This window comes from Onychomys torridus, chromosome 8 (genome assembly GCF_903995425.1).
Source record: "Onychomys torridus chromosome 8, mOncTor1.1, whole genome shotgun sequence".
In the NCBI taxonomy this organism is placed as follows: Eukaryota; Metazoa; Chordata; class Mammalia; order Rodentia; family Cricetidae; genus Onychomys; species Onychomys torridus.
The window spans coordinates 95180754-95200557 of record NC_050450.1 but is presented as its reverse complement, the minus strand read 5'-3'; the positions used below and the strand labels follow the sequence as shown (position 1 = coordinate 95200557).

At 45.1% G+C, this 19804-nt stretch overlaps 1 protein-coding gene across 2 annotated transcripts in view; it reads left to right on the top strand.

The window, feature by feature from the left end:
- The window catches only part of Pitpnc1 (phosphatidylinositol transfer protein cytoplasmic 1), a 257679-nt gene that overhangs the window by 235214 nt on the left and 2661 nt on the right, over window positions 1-19804 (top strand). The window contains exons 7-9 of one of the 2 annotated variants that reach the window (XM_036196377.1): window positions 24-179; window positions 7276-7339; window positions 16284-16402. In XM_036196377.1, coding sequence (XP_036052270.1) covers window positions 24-179; window positions 7276-7339; window positions 16284-16402 — 339 coding nt within the window. The remainder of the gene's footprint in view (window positions 1-23; window positions 180-7275; window positions 7340-16283; window positions 16403-19804) is intronic. The other variant, XM_036196376.1, reaches the window with a different exon arrangement.

The following is a 19804-nucleotide window of genomic DNA, read 5'->3' as shown; positions in this document are numbered from 1 at the left end:
TTGGTTCAATGTATCTTTTCTAGGATCCTAAACACTTCAAGTCTGAGAAGACAGGCCGGGGGCAGCTAAGAGAAGGCTGGCGGGATAGCCATCAACCCATCATGTGCTCCTACAAGCTGGTGACCGTCAAGTTCGAGGTGTGGGGCCTTCAGACCCGAGTGGAGCAGTTTGTGCACAAGGTGAGTGATCAGCCCAGTCCCTGGGATTCGGAAAAGGTCGCTGCATCGTTGCCAAGTTGAACTGGTAGCAGGTACCTGTGTCCAGAAAATGCTTTTCAGGTGAAGACTTATTTTCTGTATGGCTGTAATTTCCTCCCACTGCTCAGTGGAGCAGTTTTATATATGACCTCTTATTCTGTGACCTCCGAATCTATTGGATGAGTCTGTTTGGGAAGTGGGACTCACAGAACGTTCGGCTGGCTCTGGCAATCAGGCTAATCTACCTCTAGGTGGGGGCACTTGGCAAGAGCCCAGAGGCTTATCTCCAGGCACAGCTGCCAGGGATAACTGTCCCTTCGAAGAACTTGCATACGCAGGCATCAAGAATAGAAGAGGCCCCAAAAGGCAGAACAAGAGCTCCAAGTGGGCCCATGAGGGGCTACACCTCAGTGCTCCGCTCTGCCTTGTTCACTTAAAGCGTGATGAACACGCTTGGAGCGCAGATCGTTTTAATTAATTTATTTGTTATTTTATGTGCATCGGTGTTTTGCCATGGGTGTCAGGTCCCCTGAAACTGGAATTACAGACAGTTGTGAGCTGCCATGTGGGTGCTGGGAATTGAACCCGGGTCCTCTGGAAGAGCAGCCAGTGCTCCTAACCACTGAGCCATCTCTCCAGCTCCCTGGAGCAGAGACTTTTAATGCACTCACTTTGGAGAACAGATTAACTTCGGTGCAGGAACAGACTTGATGCTGGCACAAGTTTCCTCGGGGTCTCAAATACAACTCTTCTCCATGTGACTTTAAAATAATGGGACGTGAGATGCCGAGTAGTGCCTCTAACTGCTTTCATCCACGTGAGGAGAAATAAACAGGCAGTGAAATGGCTCAGTGGTAAAGGCCCTTGCTGCCAACCCTGGCAACCTGAGTTCAATCCCCAGGACCCACATGATGGAAGGCAAGAACCTATGTCCATAAGTTATCCTCTGACCTCCATACATGTGTTGAGCCTTGTGTAAGTGCATGTACATACAACAATGAATATATGTTATAAATGTTTAAACATCTGGACAGTGATAGCTCATGCCTTTAATCCCAGCACTCAGGAGGCAAAGGCAGGTGGATCTCTGATTTTGAGGCTAGCCTGGTCTACAGAGCAAGTTGCAAGACAGTCAGGGCTAGACAGAACGATTATTCCTTAAAAAAAAGACCAAATAAAGTAAAAATGAAATCTATTTTAAAACAAATAGGTAAGTGATTCCCAGTGTCACGGAGGTTGGGTGTGGCCCTGTTGACAGACTACTTGCCTGGTGCACCTACAGCTGTGTTACGGCCTCGGGTACTGATACACCAGTCTGTGGTGGTGCACAGTTGGAATCCCAGCACTCTGAAGGTGTGAAGCAGGGAGATCAGAAGTTCAAATTCATCCTCACTTGCATAGTGAAGATGTTTATAAGACCCTGTCCCTGCCCTCTGACACACACACACACACACAAAAACAAGAACAAAACACTTCAAGTTTTTTTTTTCTATATATTTTAGAAAAATTGGCTCTCTGTTTCTCTACTAATAACTAACAAAAAATAGCTTTCCAGAATTTCTTTCTTGACACTGTTGTTTTTCCTTCAGGCACTGGGTTTCTCTTACGTAGCTGAACCTGTCTGCAGACTGGGGTCACGACAGTAGCAAGGTGGAGATCTTCCTGTACTGCTGAGGCTGGCCTAAACCTCCTCCTGCCTCAGTCTCCCCAGTAGCTGTGATTTACAGGTGTGCATCTAGCATCTGGCTATAAAGTTTCATTCTTAAAGTTAGAACTGTGGAATCGATGGCCACCTCCCATACCCATCACCACCCAGGCTGGCAGTAAGAGCAGGCTCTGTGATGGATCTGAGGGCCTTGCGATTTTCTTACCTGAAAAGCATGTCGTTCTCTGCTGGGCTCCATACACATCCCCCCAGCCAGAATAGGGAATATGGTGAGGTGCAGAGTGTCAAGTTCAGGGACTGCCCTTGTCACGTCTCCATTGAAGTGATAAACATCCCAACAAAAGGAAACCTGGGCGAGAAAGGGTTTGTTTTTAGTTTAGCTTACAGTTCCCACTGCAGTCCATCATTGTGGGGAAGTCACAGCAGCATGAGCTTGAAGCAGCTAGTCACGTCACAGCCACAGTCAAGAGCTGAGAGACAAAAAAATGTTTGCATGGCTACTGCTCGGCTCACTTTCTCTACTCATACAGTTCAGAGCTTAAACCTAAGGAATGGTGCCACCCACGATAGGCAGGTCTCCCCCACAGCAATTAAAGCAGTTAATAAAAATCCCTCACGCTGGGCATGGTGGTGGACACCTTTAATTGCAGCACGTGGAAGGTAGAGACAGAAAGATCTCTATGAGTTTAAGCTCAGCCTTGTCTACACAGCACATTGCAGGCCAGGTAGGGCTACATAGTGAGACCCTGTCTCAATAAAAAGAAAAAGAAAAATCCTTCACAGGCATGCCCATAGGTCAACCTAATCTGGGTAATTCCTCATTAAGGCTCCCTTCCCAGGTTAGACTGTGTCGAGTTGACAATTTCAATTCACCATCACAGAGGACTCTTGTTTCTGTGTCCTGACCTTGGTTATTAAACAGGAAGACAATCCAGCCAAATTCCATGGCCTGCATCGTCCCCTCATGCGTACTTACATTCTCTCCCCGCCTGTCTTTTCCTCTCCCCGTCCCGTTCTCCCTTTGCTTTTGTTCTTTTTAAAAATTTTTAGATTTATGCCTATCAGTATTTTGCCTGCATGTAGATGTGTATGGACACCACAAGTATGCCTGGTGTCCACAAAGGTCAGGAGAGGGTGTCGGTATCCCCTGGGACTGGAGTAATAGGTGGTTGTCAGCGGCCGTATGGGTACTGGGGATCCAACTCAGCACCTAAGCAAGAGCAGCCAGTGCTCTTAACCACTGAGCCAAGTCTCATGCTCCTGTTTTTACTCTTTTGAAAGAGGGTCTCATACAGCCCAGCCTGGCCTCAAATGCACTGTGTAGCCAAGGCTAGCCTGGAGTGCCCAAGTGCTGGAATTACAGGTGTGCACCACCACACTCACCTCCTTTGCTCCCTCCTGTGGTGGAGTCGGTTTGTTTTGTTTTTCCCCCCAAAATCATCTCCTTGACCTGGAGAATCATTGTAGTGGTCATGCATCTTACTTTCTGTCTCAAAACATGTTTTAAATGCCCAGAGCTCTTTGCATTGATTTCCTTGATGAGGACTTGGGCTGGTTCTGAGAACTCATTTCTTTAAAATACCTGTGAGAGTGATGTTTGGGTCATATGTATTCCACTCCTGTGCCCAATTCCAAACTAAATGAAGTGTTATAACCCCCCACCCCCAACACACCTGCTTTGCTAATGAGGGAGTATTTACATGGACTGAAGTGGGGGAGGGTGTCTCTAAACACCTTTGTTTTTTAAGAACTTATTCACAGTAGGGGGGTGGTATTCAAAAGCCAGCCATTAACACATTATTGAAGCCTTGTTGCCAGCCACAGCTGTGTTGTGCTTAGTATGATAGGATGGATTTACGAGTGCCATTATGCTGTTCTTTTGATTTCCATGAATTTGACACAGTCAGCACTCAAGTGTGTATGGCTGCATGGTATGTCTTAGATGCTTTACATGGCTTCACTTCCAATCATAAAAGGACCTCACCAGATACCCAGAGGCCTAGAGGAATAAACACTTCATTAGAAACGCTTCCCTTGTTTCTGCAAATCCACCCAATTAAAACCCTTTGCTTATCGAAACACACTTCAGCCTTCCATGAGAGGTTTTTGACAGTCACTGGACTTGTTTGGCAAAAAGAAAAGAAGGAATGCTGGAGGCAGTCTGTGAGTTTCCAAGAAATGTAATAAGGAGTATTTATGGGCCGACGAGGTGCCTTGAGAAGTAAAGTACTTGCTGCCTGAGCAGGAGAACCTTCAGTTAGGATCCCCAGCACCAACATAAAAGCTAGATCTAGGCATGGTAATGCATGTGTATGTGGGAAACACTAGCACTGGGCAGGTGAGGCCAGGGGGACCCTTGGAGATTTATTATTCAGCCAATCTAGCCAATTGGTGGTTTCCAGGTCCAATGAGAGACCTTGTCTCAAAGAATGAGATGGAGCCTGGCAAGATGGTCCAGTGGTAAGGCACTTACTACCAAGCCTAGTGACATAAATTCAGTCCTCAAATCCACATGGGGGAAGGAGAGAAGTTGCTTCTGCAAGATGTCCTCTGACTGTCATACATGTGCTGTGACATCACACACACACACACACACACACACACACACACACACACACACACACACATTCTCTTCTTCAGCCTTCCATCCCAATTTCCCCATAAGAAACAATTGCAGGCTATATAGGTATCAGAACCTGAGTTCAGACTACACCTATTACTCCAGCTCTGGAGAACAGAGACAGATTCCAAGAGTCAGCCTATTCAAGCTTCAAGCTTCCAGTTTACTAGGAGACCCTGTTCAAGACAATAAGGCAAGGAGCAAAAGAGGAAGATACTTGGTGTCCTAGTCTGACCTCCCCATGGGCATGCACATCTGCCTACACACACTACATACATCATACACACAAACACATAGAAAAAGACAAACATACATACATACATACATACATACATACATACATACATAAATAAATAAATAACCTGTCTGAAGCAGGTGGTTCCCAGTTCGGAGGATCTTGGCAGCTGTCGGCGTCTTAATCCTTCTGTCCATATGTGCTGGCAGCCAAAGGCTGACATGCACAGACGAGGTGTTTGCTCTTTTCTTTTGGCTTGTGCTTATTATTATTGCCTGTGAGAGTGCCACCGCATGCTCTGGAGGTCACAGGACCGGAGTTGGTTCTCTCTTCAACCACAGGTAGGTTCCAGGGATGGAGCGTAGATCATCAGGAAACACAGCAAGCGCCTCTGCCCGCTGAGCTACCTCACGAGCCTGTGTTTGCTCTCGATGAGCCCTTTTCCATACTTAGCGTAAGTGAATGGCTCCATCTTCCATGTGAGTCAGGCTGAAGGTGTGTACACACTTCCAACAGCTTCTGGACACTCATTCAGCACTGACCGGAATGACTTCTCTAGGCTAATCACCCTGAGATTTAACTAGTACAGAGCCTACTTTTCCTTTCAAGGATGGTATATGTGTTGGTGGAAATGAACACTTTTCTGAGTAGCGAAGAACCACTGTCTTAGTGACTTTTCTATGGCTGGGAAGACACATTGTGGCCAAGGCATCTTACACAAGAATGTGTTCAATTGGAGGCTTGCTTACAGTCTCTGAGGGTTAGTCCACGATCTTCACGGCAAGGAGCATGACAGCAGATAGACAGGCATGGAACTAGAGCAATAGAGGATTGTTTACATCTTATCCACAAGTTGGAGGCAGAAAGAGAGCTAACTGGAATGACATAGGTCTTTGAAACCTCAAAGCCCACCCCCAGTGGGCTAAAAAGGCCACACCTCCTACCTCCTAATCCTTGCCAAACAGGTCTACCAACTGAGGACCAAGTGTTCAAACCTATGAGCCTATGGGAGTCATTATCACTCAAACCACCACAATCCCACTTAACATCCTCTTTTCTCTGATGGAATATCCCCACATCCCACCCAGCTGTTCTCTGGGATGCTCATAGGCCAGAGCAGGTATGTTGGGAGTGTCAATAAGATTTTACTTTGTTCCATTTGGAATTGAGCAATGATTGCATGTGACCAAAGCATCATCTTAGAGTATGTGAGACACAAGGTAAGTAAATAACCTGTAGGCTTGCTTAATTTTCATATAATAAAAAGAAAAAAATAGTGAGCTATTATTGAAAGAGATACAGGGCTGGAGAGATGGCTTAGTGGTTAAGAGCACTGGCTGTTCCTACAAAGGACCAGGATTTAGTTCCCAGAATCCACATGATGGCCTAGAACTATTTATAACTCCAGTTCCAAGATTTATGACACCCTCTTTTGACTTCCTCAGACACTACATGCATGTGATACACTTAAATGCATGCAGGCAAGACACTCATACATAAAAATAAATAAATAGATCTTTAAGAAAGAAATTATCTCAGCAGTGGTGGTGCAAACCTTTAATCCCAGCACTCAGGAGGCAGAGGCAAGTGGGTCTCTGTAAGTTAGAGGCCAACTGGTCTACAAAGTGAGGTCCAGGACAGCCAGAGCTATTACACAGAGAAACTCTGTCTCAAAAACCCATAAACAGCCAGGCGGTGGTGGCGCACGCCTTTAATCCCAGCACTTGGGAGGCAGAGCCAGGCGGATCTCTGTGAGTTCGAGGCCAGCCTGGGCTACCAAGTGAGTTCCAGGAAAGGCACAAAGCTACACAGAGAAACCCTGTCTGGGGGGGGGGGGGGCATAAACAAGAAAGAAAGTGGGGGAGGAGGGAGTAAGAAACCTGAACTAAAATATTTTGTATTACTTTACTTTATCGTTATTTGGAACCAATCTGTCTAAGTATGGAAGAGGGGGCTTCTTGCCCATCTATGCTCTTATGAAGACCAGAGAGTGACATCTATCTGACCATGTCTTCAACTCTCTCCTCTCTCTTTCTGTCTTTATCTCACCAGCTTTTTAAATTTTCTCTTTAGTATTTTACTACATTTTGTTTATTTTTTAGTGGAGGAGGACATTTGAGTGCCATGGTACATAAGAAGGTCAGAGGGCAACTTTCAGGAATCTGTTCTCTCCCACCACCATCTAGACCAACTGAGACCCGGGGATTGACCTCAGAAAGGCAGGCTTGGCAGGAGGCACCTTTACCCTCTGACCTGTCTCACTGACCCCAGCTTATGTTTTGAGACAGGCTCTCTCACTAAACTTGGGGTTCACTGACAAGCCAAACGGGCTGGCCAGAGAGCCACTGGTGAACCCCCATTTCCACTCTCCCCAGCACTCCCCAGCTACAGGCATACATAGCACATCTAGTTTTTGTATGGGTGCTAAAGATACAAACTCAGATCCTCATGCTTACAGCCAGCACTTGCCCCCCTGAGCCGTGCCTCCAGCCCCTCAACCCCTAGACAGCCTTGATCACACCTGGTATTATTTCAGCTTCCTTCTCTTCCTCTTCAGGTGGTCCGAGACATCCTGCTGATTGGACACAGACAGGCCTTTGCATGGGTTGATGAGTGGTACGGTAAGTCAGATGGCCCAGAATAACTTGGAGAACAGTTTCATAACACGTTGACTCGGTTTTCAGTACACCTCGCTTCAAGTGTAACCTAGGACAGCACCAAAGGGCAGGCCACCACTTCCTGTATTGGAAATAGCTCTGTCCGGTGAGCTGATAAAGATGTAATTATAGAAGCTTGGTCTGAAATAACCACAGAACTATTGACCAAGTAGGACCTTGGCATATACACGGGGCTCCATTGTTCTCTGGGATGGATTTTAAACCCATCCTAATTTATTCCAAACTTCAACATTATCTGAAGCATCTTATTGAGTAACAGTCCCTTGATGGCGGGGAGCACTTGTAACAGTCCCTCATCGAATACATACAATTTCAAGGACAGATGGAGGCTTAGGTGCCTGGATGATCCTAATTGAAAATATTGTTCTGGCTTTTTGGTTTTGGTTTTGGTTTGTTTTTCTTTAATGTCTTGGGAAGATGTTAAACAAGTTCTGTACGTTGTCAGTAAATGAAAACAAGGTTTGCTCAGTACCACAATGGATGGACCACCCTCCCTGGATGCTCAGCCCTGCAGTTGTACGGACATGAGACCTCTGCTTTCCCTGAATCGGTCATCAGGTTGCTTGTGTCCTTGACTATAAATAGAATCGAGCACGCCCAACCGGTGACTTAGGATGGAGCTGACTTTATGTATCTATTGTCCTAAGTCACATTATGTGTCCTGGGTGTAACCTAGATTGTAGTTTGGTCTTTTTCCATCCTTATTCCACCCATGCCCTTGGTTTCCACAGCATTAGGTGACCCCCCCTTCCCTGATCCCATCTTTAAGAGAAAGGCTACTTTTGGACAGAATGGGTGAGGGCAATGTTAGTCATCCACACTGCCAGCTGATTCTCCGTGCTGTTTTAAAAGGCATGGTCCTCTGAGCTATAGACTGGGTTTGTTTAGTTTCGTGTTTCCGTTTTCCCAGATCCGCACCTGCTGAAGAGTAAGTGCATCGTCCTGGTTTGTCCAAATGCCCATCACAACTCAGATTTCTGTGCCACACCCCCACAGGATGTTTGTCATGCACTACATTGACAGGAAGGTTCTCCAAGTCCTGTCTTTCATGAAGCAAGAGGATGGAGAGTATTCTGGGATTGTTTCCTCTGGTCCTTCGATTTTTCTGAGTGTTTTTATTTTGTTATTTTTGTTTTTTGTTTACTGGGAGGGGGAATAAGGACCTTTTCCCAACATCTCACACACACACACACACACACACACACACACACACACACACATAACAATACACAAAAATACAGAAAAAGGGAGGGAGGGAGGGAGGGAGGGAGGGAGGAAGGAAGGAAGGAAGGAAGGAAGGAAGGAAGGAAGGAAGGAAGGAAGGACGGACAGGTGACATAATGTCTAGTCTCTCGATGTATACTTCTCTGAGCTCATGATTCCCTTGTTGCCAACTCCTAGGAAATATCACAAGGACACTCAAAGAGGAAATGTCACAAGGCTAGGCCTGCATTGATTAGAAGTTTAATCAGTCAGGCGGCGGTGGCGCACACCTTTAATCCCAGCACTCGGGAGGCAGAGGCAGGCAGATCTCTGTGAGTTCAAGGCCAGCCTGGTCTACAGAGCAAGATCTAGGACAGGAACCAAACTACACAGAAAAGCCCTGTCTCGGGTTGGGTGGGGGAATTTAACCAAAGGTCAGGTACCTGGAAGACCCAAAATCTGCCACCTTGATGACCAGGAGGCAAAGCTCTCAACTAGAGTTCTTGAACACCAGAATGCTGCTGAGGACTTTTCAGAAAAGAAATTTTAAAAGGAGGACTGGACTCTGCTCAAGGGGGCAAGACATTGCAAGCCTGCCCTTCGAAAAAGAGGGTTTGGGGCCAGCAAGATGGCTCAGTGGGTCAAGGCATTTGCTGCCAAACTGGTGACCTCAGTTAAAGGTAAAAGAGAAGAAGCGACTCCACAGAGTTGTCCACTCCACCCACAACTCCACAGAGTTGTCCACTAACACCCACACGAATCCCGAGATACATATATCATACAAACATAGACAATAAAAAAAAAAAAAGAAAGTTGATTTTTTTTTTTTAATGAGAAAAGAGATTGACAGCCAACCAAAATGAGAGTGAGTATCTAGTAAAGGAATATAGAGGATGGACCCTGATTCTTTTCCATCTCAGCGAAGCCTGCAACCAGGAGGTGATGACTTAAGGGCATTTAATTAAGAGAGAGAGAGAGACTTGCCTAGTACATGCAAGGTTCCTTTAGAATTCTCAGGTTATTACAAGAGCCTGAAGCTAGAATAATATATTAGATGAAACACAGGCTCTCTAGTCCAAAGGTCTTTAAGAATTCCTACTTATTTACTCAGGATGAGTTAGAGGAAGACATTAACAACTAAAGGAGTCTATTGATCACAAAATTTTCTTCGTTTCTGAATTGTGGTTAGAAGGCATAGGCTTTGGTGGATGTAGACCATCAGGGTGCCTATCCACCCCAGAGTGGCCTCCACCCAACCACTGTGTCCACAGCCCCAGTCCCAACCAAAACAAGCAGCAGCCTTTTCAGGCAGAAGGGATCTGAGAACCACACCATCTATTTGGTATAAACTCTCGCTGAGCTGCTGGCCTGGAACACAGTGGCTCCTTCATTACCTGACACAGACTCTCAGGAAATTAAATGAATAGAAAGAGGCTCTGCCACAGAATGTCTCCTCAGCCACTTACTGACTCAAGGTCGTGCAGGGAACTATGGGTCTTTCAGATAGATGGGTGTGTTATTACCAAGGCAAAGTCCAAACCAGGATAACCCTTCAGTTAGGGTACCTGGGGTTGCTTTTTTTCCCTTTGGTCTTGTACGGACTGTGAGGCCTTCATTTGTAAACATGGACAAGGTCCCAAGTGAAGAAACCTCCTCTGGAGACTCTTACAGTTCTGGTTCTTAAAGCGAGGTCCCTGGACCTGCAGCCTCTGCATGTCTGTTAGAGATGCCCATTCTGAAGCCCCTAGCCCACTGTGGTTCCAGTACCCCTCCAGGTGATTCTCAGCTGTTGGCTCATAGCCTGCGATGTAAGCTAGCCTGGCTTACAAGAACAGCTTAAATAATTCTTTCCAAATAGAATAGACTCGAAGAATCATAGACATCTTCAGGGCCAGCCGCTAAGCTCTGGTGCCTTAGAAGAATTAGAAGAAAAAATAAGTACCCCCCTCTTTATACAGATGTGTTAGAAAAGGGTCCCCCTCCTGGGCAGACTCAGCAGGTGCTATATTGTTGGGGCTGGGTTTGGGCGCCATTCACCTCCTGAGCAGTATGTTTGTGCAGTACACACTGTCTATCCTTAAGCACCATCCAGGACAGCCCTGGCTGCCTTGCTGTCTTTCAAATTAGCCTCCCCATTTCCAGTGCTTAATTATGAGTGGAGAAAAGACATTGTCAATGATGGTGATCTTTTCTCGCCCAAGGATTTATTTCCACATCTCTTCTGAGTTCCAGCATTCTTGGAAGTCACGAAACTATTTCCCTAAGCAGATTTTATTCTGCTCATGTTCATTGTAAAGTATCAGCATGTCCATGTTGGAGGAGTTGAGTTTGCTTTCCAAAGCCCTGATTGGTCTTTATCCGTGAGCCTTGAGCTTCTCTGCATGACTAGAACACTAATCAGCCGGGCCACAACACATTTCAGGAGATGGGGTGAGAGGGGAGATGGATAAAAATAGCCAGCCCAGCTTCACAAAAAGCACGGATTTGCTTCTCAAATCTGACAGTATTTTCAGAGAGACACAGTAAAGATTGCCTCAGGGACCCTGTGACGGAGGGGGACCTCACGAATGTCTTTGAAAACCTGACTCTTCCCCAAAAAAGTATGTGGGAGGCTGAGTTCTGGCTGGGAGATGAAAGGTCTTATGAAGTGACTTAGAAGTCAGCTAGAGTCCCCAGAGAAGGCCTGACAAGGAGAGACATAAGCTTGGGTGGAGCACAAATTGAGTTTACCACAGCATCATCTTCTGGTGTCCCCAGGTTTTCTGAAATCTGACCCTGAGCACACGTGTGTGTTTATGTTCATTTTCCTGGGAAGAGAGTTCATAATTTCACATCACTTTCATTTTTGAAGGAGCCTATAAACCCTTTTCCTACCTACATTCCAACACCGCCCCACCCCTTAAAAAATAGATAGAGTGACACCAATATCTGTGACTCCAGCACTTGGGAAGCAGAGGCAGGAGAATCACCACAAGTCAGAGTCCCAGGGACTTTCAGGCCAGCAAAGGCTACTTAGCAAGACCTTGTGTCGAATCAGACCTGAAGAGAAGCTGGAGAGACGGCTCCGAGATTAACTGCACTTGTTGCTCTTGCAAAGGACTGGGGTTCAGTTTCAGCACCTACAAGGTGGTTTACAGCCAACCTTAACTCCAGTTCCAGGGAATCTAATGCCCTCTTCTGACCTCTGCAAACATCCACCCACATGAAATTAAATGAAATTTTAAAAAGAAAAACAAAATCATGGCTATCAGTTGCCATTCTAGATCTTAGTGATGTGAATTATATGGGAAGGGTATGTACTAAGTCTTCAGGGTTGGCTCATTTCAATACAAAGAAAGAAGAAGCATTTAAGCTTTTTGTAAAAAAGCATGTATGGGGGGGCGGTGTGGAGGGATAAGCAAGTGTTAGCTTATAATTGTTCTAATGAGTTTGGTTTTTTTTTAAGTACCTGCTAGGCCTAATGTCTTTAATCCCTGCACTCAGGAGGCTGAGACAGGATCATGAGTTGCAGGCTAGCCTGGGCTACATAGTGAGTTCTAGGTCAGCCTAGGATACATAATGAGACCCCCATCTTAAAAACAACAATAATAACAAAGAGAACTTAAACTGAGTCTTACAGATGGGTGGCCACCATTTTGCTGAAACCAGAAAGGTATCTAGTCCAGTTCATAAGTAGATCTTCCAAGACCCAAATCAGTTTCTTACTATGGTTGCTCTGAGGTCAGAGGACTGGCAAAGGAGCCCTAAGGAACTAAAGCCTTTTCTTCTATAATTCAGTACTCGGGATTCGTACCTGCTATGAAGCGCGTGTGAAGGTCAGAAGCAACTTTCAGAAGTTAGTTTCCTCCTTTCACCATGTGGGTCCTGGGATTTGAACTCTGGTCATCTGGCTTGGTCACAAACAACTTTACCTGCTGATCTGTCTCACCTTGGATTCATTTTTTTATAAAAAAATTTTTTTTTATTCATTCTATACCAACCACAGATCCCCCTCTCACTCCCTAGTTGGATTCATTTTTTTATGTAACATAACCCTGGCAATATTTGAACAACTAAATTAATAAATAATAGTTCTAAAACATTTTATTCAGAAAAATAGTTGGGCAGTTAAGAGCATTTACTGCTCTTGCAGAGGACTGGAGTTCAGTTCCCAGCACTCATGTCAGGCACTTCCCAAACACTAGGAACTCCTGGGATCTAAAGACTTCTTCTGGTCTTCACAGGCATGCACACAAACCTGCTTGTGCAAAAATGCATTGGGCCCTATCTAAAAACAACAACAAGTATGCCTTTAATCCCAGCACTCAGGAGGCAGAGGCAGGCAGATCTCTGTGAGTTCGAGGCCAGCTTGGTCTGCAGAGTGAATTCCAGGACCGCCAGAGCTGTTACACAGAGAAACCCTGTCTCAAAAACAAAAAAAGAAAAAGAAGTCAACACCTACCAGTTCATTTGAAAAATGATTGGCGGTTGGGGATTTAGCTCAATGGTAGAGCCCTTGCCTAGCAAGCATAAGGCCCTGGGTTCGGTCCTCAGCTCTGAAAAAAAAAGAAAGAAAAAGAAAAGAAAAGTGATTGGCATAGGCCTTCATGCATTTAGAATTTATCTGAGAGCCAGCAAGATGGCTCAGTGGTAAAGGTGTTTGCCTCTAACGACCTGTGTTCAATCCCCAGGACTCACATGGTCGGAGAGACCAGACTCCTACAAGTTATCCTCTGAACACACACACACACACACACACACACACACACACACACACTCACTCACACACAAATAAATAAATATTTGAAAAAACTTTTAAAAGGTTGGCTGATAACCTCAGAAAGGATTTGTATCTGGCAAAAGCTCTGAACTAAATTGCTAGAAGTTACTCATATCGTTGAAAAATCAATCAGTGACAAGGATAAATTGTCTTTGGACGTGTATTCTGTCATTGGGCATAGGCAATTGAATTTTCTAAAAAAATTGATTTGCGTGTAGATTTTGAGGTAATACCCATTGCATAAACAGCACAATACATTTAACCAGATAACCCAGACATTAGCATTTCCATAAATTACTGAAGAGAACTGACATGTTTACTTCATGTTCATGTGTATTTGTGGTATGTGGAGCCATTTCAAGATGTTAGTAGTAGCTTACCTAGCATGAAGCCCCAGCATCACCCAGCACTTGGGAGGTGGAGGACGAAGATCAGAAGTTCAAAGTCTAGGGTGCAGAAAGAGTTTGATGCCTGGGCTACATGAAACCCTGTCTCAGAGAGGGAGGAAGGAGGGAGAGAGGGGGCAGGGGAGAAATTAGAAATAGATGATTTCAGGCCTGGTGGCTGTGGCGCATGCCTTTAATCCCGGCATTCGGGAGGCAGAGGCAGGCGGATCTCTATGCTGAAGGCCAGGTCTTCAGAGTGAGTTCCAGGACAGCCAGGGCTACACAGAGAAATCCTGTCTCAAGAAACCAAAGGGAGAGGGGAAAGGAGGAGAAGAAGGGGAAGGAGGGGGGGGGGAGGAGAGAGAGAGGGAGGGAGGGAGGGAGGGAGGGAGGCAGGGTAAATGAACCGTCTTATACAATATCACCACAAGGGAGAGATATGCTTTCAGTGTTTTTTAATATATAAAGACTTTTCCTACTAGGATTAAGGATCCTTCTACCTCGTATTGATTTGATTGGTTTTCTTTCTGTCATGGACTTTCCACTATGAACAAGACACTGATCATCTTTGTGCTAAATCCTTTCTTACATCCATAAAACAGCTCTGAAAGTCCACAGCTGTGTTAAGTCCCTCCCTTCACAGTGAGAAAACTGCAGGTCAAGAATGACTTTTGTGGAGATTCAGTGAAACAGTAAACTCTTGTTTCTCCGAGTTTCATTTTCCCAATTAAGTGACTAACGACGTGTGCACCAAAACAAAACAAAACAAAACAAAACAACCTGCTTTCAATTTTAAACTCGTAATTGAATGGGACCTCTTTGTATTCATTTCCAGGTGTATTTGTGTTTTGAAATTGAAATTGTGGGGTTCGGTCTTGTGGAATGTGTTATTATTGATTCAGACCCCTCTGTATGCACCCTAAAGCAGCATTCTTTTATTGCTTGCCAATAACCTGTCTTCTAAAAGAAGAGCATGTTTGTGCTTGACCAGCCTGCCGCTTAGCCTCCTCAATACTTCCATTGCTTGTGGACAGCATTTCTGATGGATGATTCCTGGGCGGGGTGCAGGGGGACACCATCAGTTCAATCAAATGGCCCAGGCCTAGATTCTGAGCCATGCTCCACCTCGGCCCCAGACCACAATGAATTAAATCATGAGCTCTGGCAGGCCTGCCCTTTGGGAGCAAAGAGAACTCACATGACACTCAGATTGATATAAAAAGACATCAGGCCACATGATCCAGAAAATACTTAAGGAAAAACTCCAGCTAGGAATGCACGCTGCAAATCCCCCACTAAGCCAATCAGTGATGGGATGGTAGGTGATGCAATTTCTTCTTTCTTTTTCCCACATACTTCCTTGGTTGGTGAAGAGGCATGAAGTAAAATATAGAGTTGCTGGACTGGGAGAATGGCTGATAAACTACTGCAGAATCAAAGAGAGTGGGGGTGGGGAAGAGGACAAAGAGAATGTTTAAAGTGAGACCAATACCAATTGTATGCATTTAACTTGCTAAAAGAGGAGATTTCTTGGTCTTCTCTTTTTGTTTGTTTTTGCTCTTTTGTTTTTGTTTGTTTTGAGACAAGGTCTCACATAGCTCAGGCTAGCCTTGAAGCCACAAACCTCCTGCCTCAGCCTCCCAAGTGCCAATATTGCAAAAATAAGATAGGATTTTTCAACCTGATCGCTATTGACATTTGGAATGCAATCTTTGTTGAGAATTGGGGATTCTGGAATATGGAATGTTCCACAGCATCTCTAGCTTCCCCCTCACTAGAGAGAGGCCAATAGAACACCTTCCCACCATGGTCACAACCAAAAACTGTCACAAAACCATCTCCTGCTGAAAACCGTTATGGATTAAGAGCTCATTATCCTGAAATCCTGAAAAATTGTAGACTCTAGCCAAACATGGTGTTGTGTGCAGTTGTATTTATAGATGAATGTGGGTGGAGTAGTGTCAGCCATTTCCAAGCTGTTAGACTAGACTCAATGACCCGCACTCTCTGGCCCCTCCTATTCTGTGCAAAAACACATCTGTGTGAGAATTGTACCGAATCTCACATACACGGGTGATCGCCCTGGGGTCTGCCCTCCACAGCGTGTCTCCTACCATAGCAATGAAAGCGCCTCTGGCTGTCAAATGCACTAACTTAAAAATGCCCTAGATCTCTCTGGAAAGTTCTGTCCAAAGGTAAGTATTAAACCAAACCCCCTGGCCCCTGTGTTCCTGAAAGGGATCTTCTAACGAAGCTTTAGGAGATCTCCGGCTATGCACAGCTAACACTTTCACCGACCCAGCTCACTTTCCAAGAGCCCCCTAAATGATCCCCACTCTTAACTCCCTAGCCCTCACCTCCTTCTTTGGCTGGTTTATCTAACTTTATGATTTACCCCATAAAGTTAGTTAGTCACGTGCTTTTTTTTTTTTTTTTTAAAACCTCTTTGGCTACTGCTGAGCTCCTGTCTTCCCCTAAAGTGCTCCGATTAAAGTTTGTATCTAATAACGGAAGTTGCCCACGTCTTGACTTCTTTCAGATATGACAATGGATGATGTTCGGGAATACGAGAAAAACATGCATGAACAAACCAACATAAAAGTTTGCAATCAGCACTCCTCCACTGTGGATGACATAGAGGGCCATGCGCAGACCAGTGTATGTAGACTATTCAAAGAGAGTTGCCCACCCTGTGTGAAATAGACAGGGAAACCCACCTGTCAGACCCTCAAAGTGCTGGGTCCCTAGGTGCCTGTGAAAACACAGCCTTGCCCAGAGACTATGGATGAAGATGCCCCCCGAGTCTTGGAGTGGGCTCTGTCAGTCACCTGTATCTTCCAGATATTTCCATTCTGTCAAGTGGCTTCCCTTCATGGCTAACCCGGTGATAAAACACAGAGAGTGGAAACATTTGGTGGAGCCTGTGAGATGACCAATCATAAAAGAGCATAGGAGTGACGGGGCGTGTCAAATGTAAAGTAGATCAAATGCCAAACTCTTGAAGGCATAGGTAGTGCTTGTGTTCCACAGAGGGCTTCCCTCGCGGGCTGCTTTAGGTGGCTTGGGCTTCAGAAGGCTTTCTACAACTCTTTGAGCTGCTTTCCTCAATCGGTTCCTTTTAATCTAGGCTGATCTCAAGACTAAACTGCAGTCCATGCACACACACTTGGCTACTGCTGAGCTCCTGTCTTCCCCTAAAGTGCTCCAATCACCCGATTAGAGGAGGGGTGATGAGCCAGGATGTAGGAATGTTGTATTGTACATCTGGTCTGGGACTTAACAAAGGCCTTAGAGAGCCCTAAGTTATTGACAGCTGTGGGTTACTGAGAGCTGACTACATGATATATACCAGAATTTACATATAGTTATCTCTCAGTCAGTCGAGCTGATGAAGAGGAGGTATAGATGACGAAGGATTTATCACTAAATCATGGGTCTCAGCCTGAGCTGTGATCTCTGAGAACATCTTGAACTCTGTGTCTGCCATGCCCAGGCCCTGAGATAACAGATACGAGATGCTTTAACAATCAAGAACGTAGTTATTACATGACTGGCGCTTTTGTTTTTTAAGAAATGAGAATGTAGTGTCTAGAGCAATGTTTCTCAACCTGTGGGTCACAACCCCTTTAAGAGCCAAACAGCCCTTTCATAGGGCTGCCTAAGATCATAAAAAAAAAATAGGTATTTACATTGCGATTCATAACAGTATCAACACTACAGTTATGAAGTAGAAACAAAAATAACTTTATAGTTGGGGAGGTCACTACAACATGAGGAACCATATTAAAGGGTGGCAGCATCAGGAAGGTTGAGAACCACTGCTCCAGAGAGACATCTCAGAGCATTTGCTTCTCCCGCAGAGGACCCTGGTTCAGTTCCTAGCACCCAAGTCTAGTGGTTCACAACTGCCTGTAACTCCAGGTCCAGAGTATTCAATGACCCCTTCTGTCCTCAGCAGGCACTGCACACACACACACACACAATCAATCAATCAATCAATCAATCAATCAATAAATAAATAAATGATAAATCTTTTTAAAAAAAGAAATGAGAATAGAATTGCAGAATTGAGAGGTGGCTGTTGTGACCTTTAGAGTCTTTAGAATGACGAAGACCTTCGGTAACATTTTGGAACTGTTTAGAGCATGTCTCTTGACTGTGCCTTGCCAGGCTAGTGCACGGCACTGGATGCATGCGACCGCCCGTGAGCCTGAGAGCATCCCAGCTCTGCCTTCCCCCTGCTGCATGCTCTGATTGGGTCTTGCAGGAAAATTTTAGAGCAAGACTTGCTGAAGGTTTGCTCCAGTTTTGATCAGATGCCTCCCACCGCTCCTCCTTTCCTGTTCTAAAGATAGGAGTGTTCTTTAAGGAAAGTGTCCCTGCATTTCCATTACTTTTGATTACCTTTTCTCTTAAGAATGTCAAACACAGTGCCCATCTACAGCTAGGAGAGTTGCTCGACATAAACAGGACCAGACAAAGAAAGCTAGAGGGGGGGAGGGAGGGATAGGGAGTGCTTGAAGGTCGCTGAGTACAGCTGTTTCCAGGGTGTAAGCCAGGCATGGTGGCTGGGATCTGAGGCAGCAGGATTGCCTTGAGTTAGAGGCCAGCCTGAGCTATGATGTGAGATGCTGTCTCAGGATGGGGGTGGGGGGAGCTTACAGCTTAAGGCCTTTGCATGTCTTCTTTCTCTTTTCCTTCATCCTTCTGAGCATTAAGCCAGTTTACTGTGCAGGGGAAGATGATAATCCAGAATGACCCTGTCTTCCTGAAAATCCCACATATTCTCTACAAACAGCCCATTGTTGCCATGATTTCAGCATAATGGTTATCTTGTGAGAATCCCCTCTGTCTTTGGAATCTCATGAAATCAGGGATCATCTATTTTTTACAATCTTAATTTTGTTTGTTTGTTTTTGGTTTTGTTTTTGTTTTTCAAGACAAGGTTTCTCTGTGTAGCTTTGTGCCTTTTCCTGGAACTCGCTTTGGAGACCAGGCTGGCCTCGAACTCACAGAGATCCGCCTGGCTCTTCCTCCCGAGTGCTGGGATTAAAGGCGTGTGCCACCGCCCGGTCACACTCTTAATTTTTGATCAAAATGAAAAGATGGTTACAGTGAGAAGCTGTGTACACCACAGATAAGACTGCATGGACAGGCCAGCGTGATGGCTCAGCAGGGAAAGGCCCTTGCCATCCAAACCTAGTGATCTGAGTTGGCTTGTCGGAACCCATGTAACTGTGGAAAGAGAGTCAACTGCACACAATTGCCCTTGGACCTTCACGTGCGCGCGCTCTCGCTCTCTCTCTCTCTCTCTCTCTCACACACACACACACACACACACACCCTAAAGTTTGAAAATTTTTTTTTAATTTATACATAATAATAAAACCACATGAGGGCTAGGGATGTAGCTCAGCTGGCAGAGTGCCAGTCGTGCACAAAGCCCTGGCTCCATCCCCAAGGCCGCGTAAACCAGGGCTGGCATCCCACACCTGCAAACTGGGGAGAGAGAAGCAGGAGGACCAGAAATCCAAAGTCATCCTCAGCCACGCAGTCAGTCAGAGGACGGCCTAAGGTGCCCAAGGGCCTCTCTAAAATCCAAAAATAATCACCTTCGTGGCTGCTACAAGGAAATTTCAACTTTCACCCTGAACATGGAGAAGTTAAGTTGGAAGTAAGCAAAATTAGCATCCATGGACACAGCAATTTAAAAAAAAAAAAAAAAAGTCTCATAGACAATTGAAAGGTTTCAAAGCCTCCGAGGAAGATATCCTGAGAGAGAGGAAAAAAAAAAAAATCCAAATTCTGTATTCTGTGTCGTCTCTGCCCCCTGCTGGACACATCCGCTATCACAATGTTTTCGGCCACTTGTTAACCAAGCAGTTTTTTAAAATTGCTATCCATTTATTAGAGTAAAGATATATCCTGGTTCATCGAAATTTTTTTGTAAAGTCCCGATTTCATTTCCAAGCAAATGCTGCTTTTAAAGAACTTAATCTCATTTATTCATTTAAAAGTGGTAAGTTTATAGGTATAATTTTTCTTAAAATAATATAATTT